Raw genomic sequence first — 13774 nt, 5'->3', positions numbered from 1 at the left:
AGTTACAATGGCACTGAAAAAAGTGATTTATGACTTTTTCATGCTTTTGACTTGTAGCATCAAGGTCATGTGATCAAAATTTGTATGCCAAATCACATGACCTTGATGCTACAAGTCACAAGTGTGAAAAAGTCATAAATCACTTTTTTCAGTGCCATTGTAACTATGATCACTAAACAAATGCTTCCACATTGAGAATTACCTGTACCTTAATTTTAGATTTGATATTCAGGTAGTTGAATGCACAGTAGGAATGAAATCTGCACAGAGCTGCTCAACCCTATCCTGAATATATGGCATCAATATTATGGCATCTGCGTAAAGCAGAATGTTTATATGTTAATTTTAGGCATATGCATATCTGTTGGAATTTGGGATATTGTTAATGTACAAATTAAACAAAATGGGAGCCAGTATACATCCTTGTCTGATCCTTTTATTGATATTAATTTTCTGTTAAGGAAGTACATGTTCCTGTGTGTGTTATTAGTTTTGAGTATAATGCCTTAATTAAAAAGATGAGACTGGGCTCCATGTCAGATAGTTAAATTTCTTCCAAAGAAGGTCCCATTTATTGAATTAAATGCTGCACTAAAGTCTATAAAAGTTACAAAGAGTTCGCTCCTTTTAGCTATATATTTTTCTTTAGCTATATATTAGATGACTCAATATAGAACAATTATGAATGGTAGAGTGACCAAACCTAAATCCAGTTTGCTCTTTGAGTAGCAAGTTATTTACCCAGTCCTCAATGTTGAATAAAAGTTATTTTGGCAATTTGTTTTGTGAAAAATCAAGACCTACCTGCATCCGGCTCCAAATATACCCACATCATTTATTTTGCCAAAATTAAATGAACACGGTAAGACTTCGCAAGACAAAAATATTCTTAGCCATATGAAAAATTGGACAGCAAATACCCGAGAACTGACACACACCCTGAGTTTTTAGTTTAGCTTTACTATCTTTTAGTTGATGATTATAAATAAATTATCCCAAACATTTAATATATTTTGAAGTGGCCAGATTTCTCCCTAGGTTATTTTTAGCCTAGTTGCTCCATTCATTCTGATGATGATGCACTTATCTCTACATCCAAGATCAATAATATGTGACATGAGTTCCTAAAAGTTTTAACTAGTATGTTTATTCATAATCCAAGGGAAAGTTTAGCTTTGCCTCTTTTAAATTGCAACCTTTCATTTGTATATTTTATCTACTGTAAAAATAAACTTGCAATACATTTTTTTCTGTCAGAATAGAAATGGATAGGATCAAAATTTGATGTTAAAATCTGATATATAAGCACTATCCCTTTTTTATAGCTGCCACACCACTGGCTTCCTCAGATAAGCTGTATATTTGGGGAAGGTGCTGCAATGAAAGTAAAGGAAGACTATCAACCATTTGAGGAAAAATTCAAGAAAGTATATAAACTAAATTAGCATAAAGGCAATCGTGATGTTCTCTAAGCTTCATATTCTATCTGTAATCCAACGTATGCATGTGGATTCTTCCAAAATGTGGAATTTACTAATCCATCTAATTTGCACTTCTGGGAAATGGACCAATTGATTAGAATATATGAGTTTCTGCCTGAGAGGGGTAACAAAGGGGGGGGGGTGTATTATTTTGGAACAAAGGATAGAAGAGCTAAGTCAGTTGAATTTTCAATGCACAAATTATTTCAGATGATGACAAATGAAATCTTAAAGACTATCCACTGCTTTTTGTTTTTTAAATGGTAATTTTTTTTAACAAACATTTATTTAAAATTTCCTTACGTTTCAGGGAGCAGTGATTTGAGCTGCAGGTTTAACTTTCAATTAGTTTCAGTCCAAAACTTAAGTGACTTCTGGTTATATAGTACATATAGAAGTTGATGGATAAGCCAACAGTTCAAATTTATATCAGAAAGGGCAAATGTTTAATTATACAACCTATGTGTATATTAAGGGAATTTATCAAATATTACTCAATTCACATGATCAAACAGTATGGTAAATGTAACTCACATTCTATACCACACCCACGCAGATATACGCACACACAGTGACAGCTACACAAATTGGTTTTAGATATGAAAAAATGAAGTATAGGTTTGCAATACCAAAGGAAAGCACATACACTGACTGTAAAGTTAGAAATCACACTATAAAAACCACATTATTTTTTAAAAATATATCCCACTTTTTATAAAACAACACAACCATGTTCAACAACAAAAGAAAAAAGCCTCAATAACCCACAGTACAAGACAAATGTAGTTTAATCTATTTCATGCATCTCTCCCATAGTTCGTTTGGGGAATTTTCAGTGCAAAACGATCTTAAAAGTTCATTTGTAACATGTGTAAAATTATTTTGGAACTGCACGGCATCTACTCATATACATATTTTCGCAAAGGCACTATTATAGTCATTCCTGCATTAGGACTCTTTGGAAGAATTCACCAAACTGAGCATACTACCACTTGATATATGGAGATTCTTGATTGTTTTTAAATAGTTCAAGAAATATACACGCACGCGTGCACACACACTACCACTATGGATAAAACAAAGTAAACCATCTTTAAGACACAAAAATAGTGATTGCAAAAAAAAATTTAAGTTATTTTAAGTAAAGCAAAATAAAATCTCATACATTCAAGTTTTACAATTTTTTTGAGATGAAAAGCCTTGGATTGGAAATATATCAAAAATAAGTCTAGTGATTTGAGAATCCTTAGACGCAACATACCATACACTATTTGGTGCATCGTTCATTATCAGGTATGAAGTAACCACAGTATCTTTTCACTATAGCTTCTTTCTTTTCTTCTCTATCACATCTTTATGGGGAAAATAAAACTTAAACAAAAACACACTTTTTATGTTTAAAACACTCATATTTAGTCTTAAGAAATTAAATAAAGCAAAATTAGTTTTTATCAATTATCATGTTATAATATCTAACCACTTAAATTTCTGAAAGGCCCCAACATCTTTGACAAAACAAAAAGAAGATTTTGATCTTTAAGAAAAGCCTTAAGCATATATCTCAGCATTTATATGCATGCTGAATGTCTGGATTTTGATAGCTAAGACAACTGTAGCCCTCGGTGACTATCTCGTATGTTTGACCTTCTCCTCTCATTCCGATATGGCCTCCCTCTGAAATTGCGGTGATAATGCGAGCCTTCCCCTCTATTTCCAGTAGGTGACTCTTTCCATGGTTCCTCATTTTTTGGATGCTGATAGCCTCCTCTCCCAGGTAGATAGCTCCTTTCACTTCTAGGTCTTCTACCACCACCATAAGTTTGATTATAAAATTGTTTTGATCTGCCACTTCTAAGCATATCAGATACTTCATGCTCATCTTCAGAGCTCTCTTCCCTTATCCGTGGTACTCTACTTTCCTCCCCACTTGCTGATATAAATGCATTAGTCTTGTTACTCTTTTCTTTATGGCCAAGAACATTTTTAAATTCAGTTTTTGAAGTTGATTTTTGTCTCTTGATGTCCTGCTTTTCCGTGGGAGAGAGGTTTTGGAGTAGAGATTTTGTTTGGGTAGCAGGTGGGATAGCAGGACTGGTCTGCTGATCCTTAGGCACTTGGGCTGAGGTTTTATTTAGGATATTACATTCATTCTTGATGGCAGTTTTAGGGAGAGGTATGCTTTGGAGATTTCTTTCAACCTTGTTTTTCTGAAGTGGCTCGGCACATTCAGCAGCTGAAACTGAAGAAGTTTCCTCCACAGATACGGCCATATCATCTCTCTTGGCCTCCTGTGGCACAACTTGCCTCATTCCAGAATTTTCAATATAACCTGGAACAGGATATCCATACCAAAATTGAGGGAAAACTGATGTAAGTGGTACAGACCCTAAAAATGGATTCTGCCCAAATGGAGTTTGTGGAAATATATTTTTGCCTCCTAGGGACTCCTCATAACCAGCATGTAATGCTTGTGCTGGATTCTCAGACTCTATGCAGACAAGTCCTTGATTTTCAGGCACTTGGGTAGCATGTATAAACAGAGGCATGGGTGAAGACATAGTATCAGTCTGCAGACTTTGGCCATCCATTCTGACGTCATTTGGTACATGGAATGGTCCATCTATTTGTTCATTTTCATTCTGAGTCAAAGGTATGTCCTGCATCCAAGGATGATGAGAATACATTGCAACTGGCACCTTTGGGTACATTCTACAGGCATTCAGGTAAGCTTGGTGTAGAGGGTACAAATAGGAGTGCGGCGCCCACATGGGACAACTGTACGCCTGAAGAAATGCAACGAAGACAATTTTCATTACATTTTAAAAGTAGATTAGGTCAGATTATTATTTTACAAATTATTACATTTTAATGCATTGTTTTATTCCATGCATCAAATAATTGTTCTGGGCTGAAGATGTGGTCATATAAATAAATACTAGTACTCTCTATATTTGTTACAAATATACCAACTATTAATAAAAGCATCAAAAACCCAACATCACATGCTCTGAATGGACACACATGCAGAAAATCCATGGGAGCTATGCTGAGAAGAGCCAAGTCTTGAGGTTTCCATACAATTTACAGAAGTAGACCATGCTGTATTCAAGATAATGTAAAACTAAAGCTTGACTCCTATTGGTTTCTTTAACACCCCTTTGAAGTCTTCTTAACAATAAGGAAGTAGAAGGCTGTTGCCTTCTGCTGAGATGCTTTAAAAAAAACTCTCCAGTCTAGCCTACAACGTTGATATTTTCTGGAAATCTCCCATGTAAGCCCTCATAATATTATCCAGTTTCCAACATTAACTTTATTAACATGTTCTAAGCATTGCTTAGTTTATTATTATTCTATGGTAATATATTTTATTTAATTATACATATGTGTGAGATAGGGGTAGACAACCATGTGCCTTCCAAATTTTTTAACTACAATTTCCATAATCACTGTTAAATGCCCATGATGGGTGGAGCTAATGGTATTAGTCCCAAATATCCAGAAAGTAATTGTCTTCTCCCCTGAGTTAAACAAAAACTAAACAGTCTAGGTTTACTCCACTGCCCTGAGCTAATGTGAAATAAATGTGGATTATAATGATTAGGTGCCTAAACCAATTTTACCCACAAGATCTTACTTGGTAACTGTTGTAATTTTTTATTTCTAAAAGTATCAAAATCTTGGGACATTTTAATAGAATGCTGGCAAGTTCTGTAGAGCCAGTTTAGCGGTTAAGATGTTGGCCTAGAAATCAAGAGACTGTTCTACACCTCCTTTCAGCATGAAAGCTGACTGGTGACTTTATGATAATCAGGCCAATTTATCTCACTAATTTGTGTGGACAAAATAGGAGGCAGTACTAAATATATTCACAACCTTGGGTTTATAGTCAGATTATAATAATTAGTTTGCCATATCCTCAGCTAATTATTCTAGCATTACAGTTTTTAAACAATACTTTAAAAATCATTCAGCTTTTCACACAATTTTATAGAACAGAGAATGTTGACAGTTACCTTTACACCAAGATTGAAGAAAAATCTGAGGATATTTTTATCTTCATGAAAAGAAACAAAAATATTGTTATGTATATAAATTAAAACATAGAAATTCAGCAATCAAAATGTGTTCATATTTCTAAAGCTTTAGATTGTGATGTGTTACTGCCAATACATTATAGAAAAAAAATTAAAAGAATTACGTCTCTTCAAAAAGGCGTGTTATATCTTTTATATAAAATAATCACAGTATAATTTATGTTTCTGTGGGTTTTTTAAATAAAGGCATGGGAGGGATAAAGAGTTAAGCACTCACAAATAGCAACAATCTTGTACACATCACTGATGGAAAGTGCTTTGATTATTTTCACAAACTGCAGAATATTTCTTTTCTTAATATTATACATAATGTTGCCACATGACATTTTGTCCATCATTGTTTTATTTCTAGATCAAGCTGATCATATATTGCTAGAAGTGGAATATACACTAAACTTATTCACAGGGATTGATCTTCACTGTATGCTCATTACTGTAACAGTTGGAATTAGGAAAGAAGACATTAAGGATAAATTAATAAAGTTTAGTAGCTTTGAATATAGCATGTTACTTAATTTTTTTAATTTTTTTCCCTCATAGTTATTTACTTAATACTTTTGGTGATCTAATCTATCCAATAAAATATACATCTATTAAATATTTAGCTGCTCTCCAACCCTTATTTATAAATATTTAGGAAGTAAATTAGGATCAGAATTCTATTGTCCAACTTGTTTCAACTACCAAATGAAAATTTAGCTTATTTATTCTCATGTTAAACTGTAAAAATAGATAACTAGATGAGACAATTTCCTTCATAGAATAGACATCATCTTCATGCTTGTTTCACTTTAATGGAGTTTTATATATACAGCATGGAGAGCACTTCTCTGTAAAGATGCCAAGAGTCAGACATGACTGAACAGTTGAAACTACTACTAAATATACAGCATTTCCTACTGCTGTCACCACTTACACATACACACCCACAAACTTCATTTGATAAGGAAGGGACAACTCTCTTACCATTTGGTAGATCTTCTCCTGTACCACACAAAGAATATGAAGGAGTAATAACTCGTTCCCCCTTTTCATTAATTGGGAATCCAGGGTACAAGGGATCCTGATAAAGATTCAGTGTTTGAGGCATAGGTATTAAAGGCTGATTAACTGTTTGGAGTGTCAGTGGAATGGCAGCAACTGGACTGGAGGCTGCCTGACTCAGAGTTGAATCTAATCCAGGGGTTGGTTTTGGTATCACAGATGACACAGAAATTTGGGATGGAACACCTAAGACATTGTCAAAGAAAAACACAAACAAACATAAATCTAAGCAACTAAAAGAGAAGCTATTATTCTCAAATTGTCCAAGGCAGGCAGAGAAAAGTACAAATTCAATCAAAGCTATTATTGAAGGCCCCAAGAATCAGAATGTTGGCAGAGCAGAGGGTGAAATGTAGTATAAGCATGGGCAATACTTGTATTTTTCAGCTGGGAAATATTATGGCCTTTATGGATAATAATTTCTGTATTGCTCTTATAGTTACTTTTATTATATATCACAATAAATGCATGTGAAATGCAGAAATATATATAAGTAAATGAATAAGAAATCACAATATCAAGAAAACACACAAATACACACACACACACACAACTTTAATTTGGCCTCTGAATACTGAATATTGGTTAGTATAATAGTACTAACGATCTTTTATTGCAAAACCAGTTTGGGACTAAAAGAGTTTTTCCCCTTGCGAACCTGTTAATCCGTAGTCTGTTGATTCACTTGACCAAGCTGGCACAACATCTGGTGCAGAAGGCACAGTGGGAGGCAAATGTATTTCAGGAACAGTTGAATACAGGGTAGCATTTATACCTGATAAAGGTTCCTGTAAAAATAATATGGACTTTTAATACATTTTGTAATCATTTAATATATGTTAAATTAAAACAATCTAATTCGATTTTAAAATCCAAAAATTAATTCTGCAATTTTATAGTCCAATTCTTTCTACGGTCCCTTTGAGTTGAACCAGTCTTGCCTTCTGGGAAATATGCAGGAAACATGGGCCAAAGCACGCAAAATATCATTGACAACATTTGCATTCCATGATCAGTTGCATATACAACATCCCTACTGTAAGGCAAATTAACAGTACACATTACACTGTCCTACCATCTTTAGTGAGGGCAACTCAGTTTGAAGTAGCTTAATATTCACCCTCCCTTCCCGCATGCTTCATTGCTCCACAAGAAAAATATTTAAAAAAAGAATTCTATTTGATTAGATCAGAATATATTTTCCAGCATCCAGCCAATTTCTTGGAAATGTACATGTAGCAGGAAAGAAATAAACCTTCACTATTCCTATCATTGAACAAGATGATTCTATAAAGCTATAATAAATTGGCTTTCAGACTGAACTGAGAGCAGACAGGTCATTTGCTCTGCTTAACTGACTCCAAAGGCTTTTACACTGAACAGTGCTGAATTTGTCAAATGTCAGAAATCCAATAAAGCTACAAGGTTGACAAATGCCAGATGTTGTGGATCTTGGTACCTTTCATTAGACATACTGAATATCCGTAATTCAGACATATATCTTTAGTGAACAATTCACATTCTATAGATTCTAGTAATTCTGACACGATTGTTGCAATATATTTTTAATGGATTGTACTTAAGATTCCAACTGAAGAAATATGAATTTTACCAATTTGCTTAAAACTCAAGTTTTGAGACAAACTTCAATTCAAGTGATCTTTCCCCTGAAACAGCCACACCAATTTAAACATACATCTCTTACCTGCTCAACTGGCTGTGAATGAATATTTCCATTGCTTGAGGGAGATGATATAACTGCAACAGCTACATCCTCCTTAGTGTCCTGCAAATTAAAAAGAACACTTGAGGGTATCTATTTTGCAAAAGAAGAAAAGATGATCAGAATGCATCACAGTGCACCATGCTTACCTTAGACATTCTGGGATCCAGCTTCTGATCTGCAAGAATCTGCTCAAGATTAGACACTGCAATAATGTATAAGAAAGCAGCAGCAAAATTAATGAAATCACAGAATAACAAAAAGCAGGTACTGCAACTTTCAGATGTTATAAACTTCTATATCATCTCTAGCCAATATAGCGAACAACACGGGAACCTGAAATCTAATGATCTAGATGGCATAGGCTTATTCATCCATGCTCTGAAAATACACCAAGATTTTAGGATCTCCAAACCCTCCAGTTTGTGTTATTGTTTTACTGTGTTATCTCCTTTATTGAACAATATATTAATATCCTTAATATGAAAATATATTGGTCGTCAATCCAAAGAAATCCCAATATATGACTTTATTCATACCTTTTTCATCATTTGCATCTTTATTTTTTGTCACCTGTTCTTCCTTCAAGTTGCCAATTCTTCTCCCATTAGGAACTTGGGATGTTTGCCATGCAGAAGTCTCATTAGTCTGTGTAGCTACTTGAGACACAGGTGTATTCTGAAATAATTGAATATGAACCTGAGAGAGCTCCTAATTTTACATGAAAGTCCTGGTCACAAGAGCCATAAAGTGGTTTTAATCAAAATTTAGGTAAATATGTTTCCATAATAAGTTTACCAAACCTCCCATTAAGATGAGGTAACATTAGCAAAATTAATTCTGAGTCTTCACTGTTTTCTTCTTAAGAAAAGTAACAGGATTTCTCAGATGTTGTGTTCTAACAATAGTGCTAGGAATTGCAAGCCTAAAAATTATCTTCTTGCTTTAATTTATGTATTATTAAAACTCTGTCACCTTCATTTGGGCAAAATAATGCATCATTGGGCAAAATTTTTTGAATCAAGGTATCTTGAAGGGAATAAGTTAAAGAATGATTCCAAAATCCATGACCCATTACTCCCAGAGCATTGAAATTTCAAGGGTCTTCAGATTGGGCAAAGTTATGGCTGCTACAGCACTGCCACATGATCATTGTTTCCAATAGTCACGCCAGTTTCTCACAAGCAAAATCAATGAGAAAGCCAGCAGAAAGTCCCACTACTCTACTATCTGCCCATAATCACTGTGTATCTGTTTAGGTAAGGAAACACATCCGAAATAATGACCCAGGAAATGATGGGTCATCTAATTAAAATCCAAGTCAGGTAATTTCCCCCAAAGTGAGAATGAATTATTAAACACACACTCTCAAAATGAGCAACTGTCCCTGTTGAACTTTCTTGTATTGAGTCCCAATCCAAATCATTTGTTCCTGTTCTGAATATATAATCTCAAAGTCTAATTATCTGCACAATGGTCAAGACCTGAAGAGCTATAAGTTTAAGTACTTTTCTTCCTTAACCTAGCAAACACTCTGCATCACAAAAGTCCCTGATTTTTAAAGCCAGAATGAAGAATATGTGGAAATACTAATTATTAAACAAAAATACTTGAACAAATACCATGAACTATTGAATGTGTCCAGTCTATGAACAAAACCAGGAAGACCAGGTTGTAGCTATGTTCCTTTACCATATTTAACTTCATTCTAATGAATATCTGAAAACTAATTTCTGCCCAAATTAAGGGACCAATTGAATCTAGTGAATTACTAATAATATAGTGCAAGATTTTTCTTTTTCCCTACAGCACAACATATTAGTGTATGCCTTGAATGGCAGTATACCTATCCAATCTCTTTTGTGTTTCTTAACTGAGAAAAAATGATAATATTTAAAGGGAGGCCCATTTCTAGTTTTAGGAACGCAGAGCATATTGTTGCCAGCACCATTCTCGCTTATTTGTCTGATTATCAAACTGGTATCTCAATGTGCACTGGATCTGTCCAAGAGCCTGCGCTGTTAATAATGACACCAAGCCTTAACATGGATATTAGAGATGAGTGTAAAGTTATTAATAAGGGAGAGCTGTCCAGTATAGTTACATAAGTTGTGCAGCTCTTAGATGCACTGGCCTCCAATATGTACCTAATTAAGCTGGGTGCTGGTGCCAACATTGTATGAAGGACTCCCATGTTTTGGGGGCGAAAACTTTTTAGAATATGGTTTACCTTATGAAGACATTTTAGGATTGGTGCAGATCTGTACTATCCAAGTGCCATCAACTGGCAAAGCAAAATATATCAGGTAATATTTCTCTTTCATTATTCACTAGAACAGAATAATAATGTACTGTAGTCCAGAATACATACAGCCCAATGGCAAACCCAGCACACATACCAAAAGTGCAGGGAAAGCTTCTTCATCCTGGAACTGGATTTCATAAAGTGAATTAACTTCATCTATAGATTGTTTCTCTTTATGTTCTTCTGGAGAAAGACCAACATTACAATTCTTGTTTCGATGGTCCAATTCTTGCACTGTCTCACAATCTGTTTTTCTGCGGGGAGGGGGGGGGGAATTACATCTATTAAAACTGCAGCAGTTTCATTACTCTTTTAAAAAGTAAGTATTTCTTTTATCCAGTTTTGTCTGACTCTAGGAGGCGGTGTTCATCTCTATTTCTCAGCTGAGGAAGCCAGCCTTGTCTGAAGACACTTGCATGGCCATATGACTAGCATGACCATCTGCCAATGTGCACAGAACACTGACCTTCCCACCAAAGTGGTACATATTTGTCTACTTGGATTTGTTTGCTTTCAAATGCTAGTTAAACAGGATCTTGGGCAAGTGATGGGAGCTCACTCTGTCGTGCTGAGTTCAGATCTCGAACCCAAGAGACCCATCCACAAGAATCTGGCCAATTAACAATCCAAGCTAAAGTGGTGCTAGATAAGGATCAAAGGAATTCATAGTGGGGACCGATTTGGGGGTCACTTGGTGGCTGCGCAATTATCCCAAACTGATGACATGTTTAACCCTGCCTTCCAGTTTAGCCTGCTCATCTCCTACATTTCATATACTTACTTCAGACAAATAGCTTTGGATGCTTCAATTTTTCTTCCAGGTTTAGCTAGAAATTCTTGTTTCTTCTCATTATCTTAATAAGTCCTATATTTTGGCTATTTTTGTTAGCTTATGACTTTAATAATAGTCCTTAAATGGTCAAATTGAGATATGATTACATCCTTTCTGATGTATTAGTAAAGTAACAGGAATATTTTCCCTTGTCTTAGTATTTTGTAAGTTCCTATTTAGTTCTTACATTTTAAGAGAACTAAATAGAATAATTCCTTTTTCTTTTCTATCTTCTCTCTTAAGTACAGTATTTTGAAAAAGAAATTCAAAATAAAATGAAATGAAAAAGGATAGAAAGGGCAGTTAGGAACTCCTCTTATAAAATGTCAAGTTGTAGCTAAAAAAAGCATGAGATATTAGTCACCTTACAGCTTGCAGAGGGTTTCTGCCTTGAGTTTTGTGATGAGCAGAAGATTGTTGAGAAGACACCCCCAAACTGGGCAACTGATGCTGTCTTGTAATTTGCATTTGAGGAGGCAAAATTGATGTGGTTTTTATTAGCCTGTTTGGATTTTTGGAGCCTCTGCAATCTGTATCTGGAAGACATATTTTTTATCAGTTAATCCAAAATAGATCAGCAATAAAGTCAGTAGAATTTAAGTTAAAAACACGTACCAGTCTGAACATTTTGCCCATGCACCGAAGTGTGTTTTTTACTTTTCTTTCCTGGTACTGTGCTCCAGATTTCCAAAGGAGTTGCCTGTGGAAGAGGTTTAATGTTTCTTAGCAGTACTGAATGCCTGATGGAAGAAAGAAGAAACAACGCTTCTGTGGTAATTTCACTATTGCACTGAAAGCATTAGTAAAACCAAATAGGCTATCAACAGAACCTATACATGTCATGGAACATAATTTTCAATGTCTGTGTGTGTTGTCTGTGTGCTTAATTTCTATAGCACAACAGAGGCATAGTGGATAAGGATTAGGAATAGGAAACCCAACTTCTAGTACACGCTTAGCTGTACAACAGAGTTGTTTTTGTGGAAGAAAACTTGAAAGAGAGAATGTTATATTTGCCATCCTGAATACCTGAATTAAAGGTGGGATATAAATCAAGTAAGTAAATCACCTTCAAGTTGTTCACGGTATTATTTTAACACTTTAAGAAGAAGGAAAGAATATAAAGGAATATTAGATTATCAATAATTAAAACTGTCCATTTTAAACAGAAGTCATGTTTCTTTCAAATAGGCAAAAGATTATTCACTCCTCTCCACTGTTTCACTATGCAACACAATGTCACTTCTTTCCAAACAGTGTTTACATTGCTATTACTAACAGCAAGAATCAGAGTTAAACCCAGTGAAATTTTTACTGAAGGAGCAACTGAAATACATTACAGTATGATAAACAATCACTGCCATTTTCTGGAATGCAATGCCCTCCGTCCTGAATCTAATGGCTCCAACTTTTCTTTAAAAACACGTATTTGACTGATTTTTAACAGATCTATATTTAATAGTTTTCACATTTAATATATTTTATTATTAATTTCATTTGTATCCTGCCTTTATTGTTTTTATAAACAACTCACGGTGACAAACCTACCTAATGCTCTTTCATCCTCCTATTTTCCCACAACAGCCCTGTGAGGTGAGGTGAATTGAGAGAAAGTCACTGGTCCAAAATAACTCAATTGGCTTTCATGCCTAAGGCAAGACTAATAGCCTTCTGGTTCCCAATGCCTTAACCGCTAGTTTTTAACATAGTTCCATCATTTCCTGCTAGACTTCAGTTTTATATCTGCTCCAGTAAATAAGTAAGGGTATAAATTGCAAAACAATTTTGTTAGCAATAAAGTAGAACTATTAAATAAATTCCAAGAATTTCCCAATAACTGTGCATAAAATGTGTTTTACTGAATGTAATTAATATAAGTATTCATTTTAGTATCCCAGATTTATAGTTACATAGTAAATACTATCACATGCAATTATCAAAACACACTATTTACTTCTAAGAGAATATAAATTTAGTAATTTTGTGTATTACTTAAATATTAGGAGTTTTAATGGAAATGACACAATGAGTCAAAAATACATAGTCCTTTCAAGAATCTAATTCAAAACATTCTAGCACTGAATATTTATTTATATTCAAACTTCCATCCTGCCTTTTTAATGCACCACTTACAAGTGTCATTATCTATCTTTCATTAATATTTTGCAAGCCAGACAAAATCTGACCAAACAGAAACCAACAATATTCCATTTTGGATAGCAAAATGTGTATACTTTAGGACACTACATTGTTATATTACAGATTTGGAGGGGATCTTGTGTGGTCATCAAAAAT

The 13774-nt window shown here is 34.5% G+C and overlaps 1 protein-coding gene across 2 annotated transcripts in view; it reads right to left on the bottom strand.

The window, feature by feature from the left end:
- Positions 1-1901: 1901 nt before the first annotated feature.
- OTUD4 (OTU deubiquitinase 4) overlaps positions 1902-13774 on the bottom strand; it is a 29667-nt gene continuing 17794 nt past the window's right edge. For both annotated transcript variants that reach the window (XM_032224087.1, XM_032224088.1), the window contains 10 exons: positions 12095-12219; positions 11844-12015; positions 10742-10901; positions 8882-9020; positions 8492-8547; positions 8325-8405; positions 7278-7407; positions 6542-6805; positions 5495-5535; positions 1902-4264 (listed from right to left, as the gene is read on the bottom strand). In XM_032224087.1, coding sequence (XP_032079978.1) covers positions 3083-4264; positions 5495-5535; positions 6542-6805; positions 7278-7407; positions 8325-8405; positions 8492-8547; positions 8882-9020; positions 10742-10901; positions 11844-12015; positions 12095-12219 — 2350 coding nt within the window. In that variant the 3' untranslated portion in view covers positions 1902-3082. The remainder of the gene's footprint in view (positions 4265-5494; positions 5536-6541; positions 6806-7277; positions 7408-8324; positions 8406-8491; positions 8548-8881; positions 9021-10741; positions 10902-11843; positions 12016-12094; positions 12220-13774) is intronic.

This window comes from Thamnophis elegans, chromosome 9 (assembly GCF_009769535.1).
Source record: "Thamnophis elegans isolate rThaEle1 chromosome 9, rThaEle1.pri, whole genome shotgun sequence".
In the NCBI taxonomy this organism is placed as follows: domain Eukaryota; kingdom Metazoa; phylum Chordata; class Lepidosauria; order Squamata; family Colubridae; genus Thamnophis; species Thamnophis elegans.
Note: the sequence above shows the minus strand (reverse complement) of the source record. Positions and strands in the feature narration are given on the sequence as shown.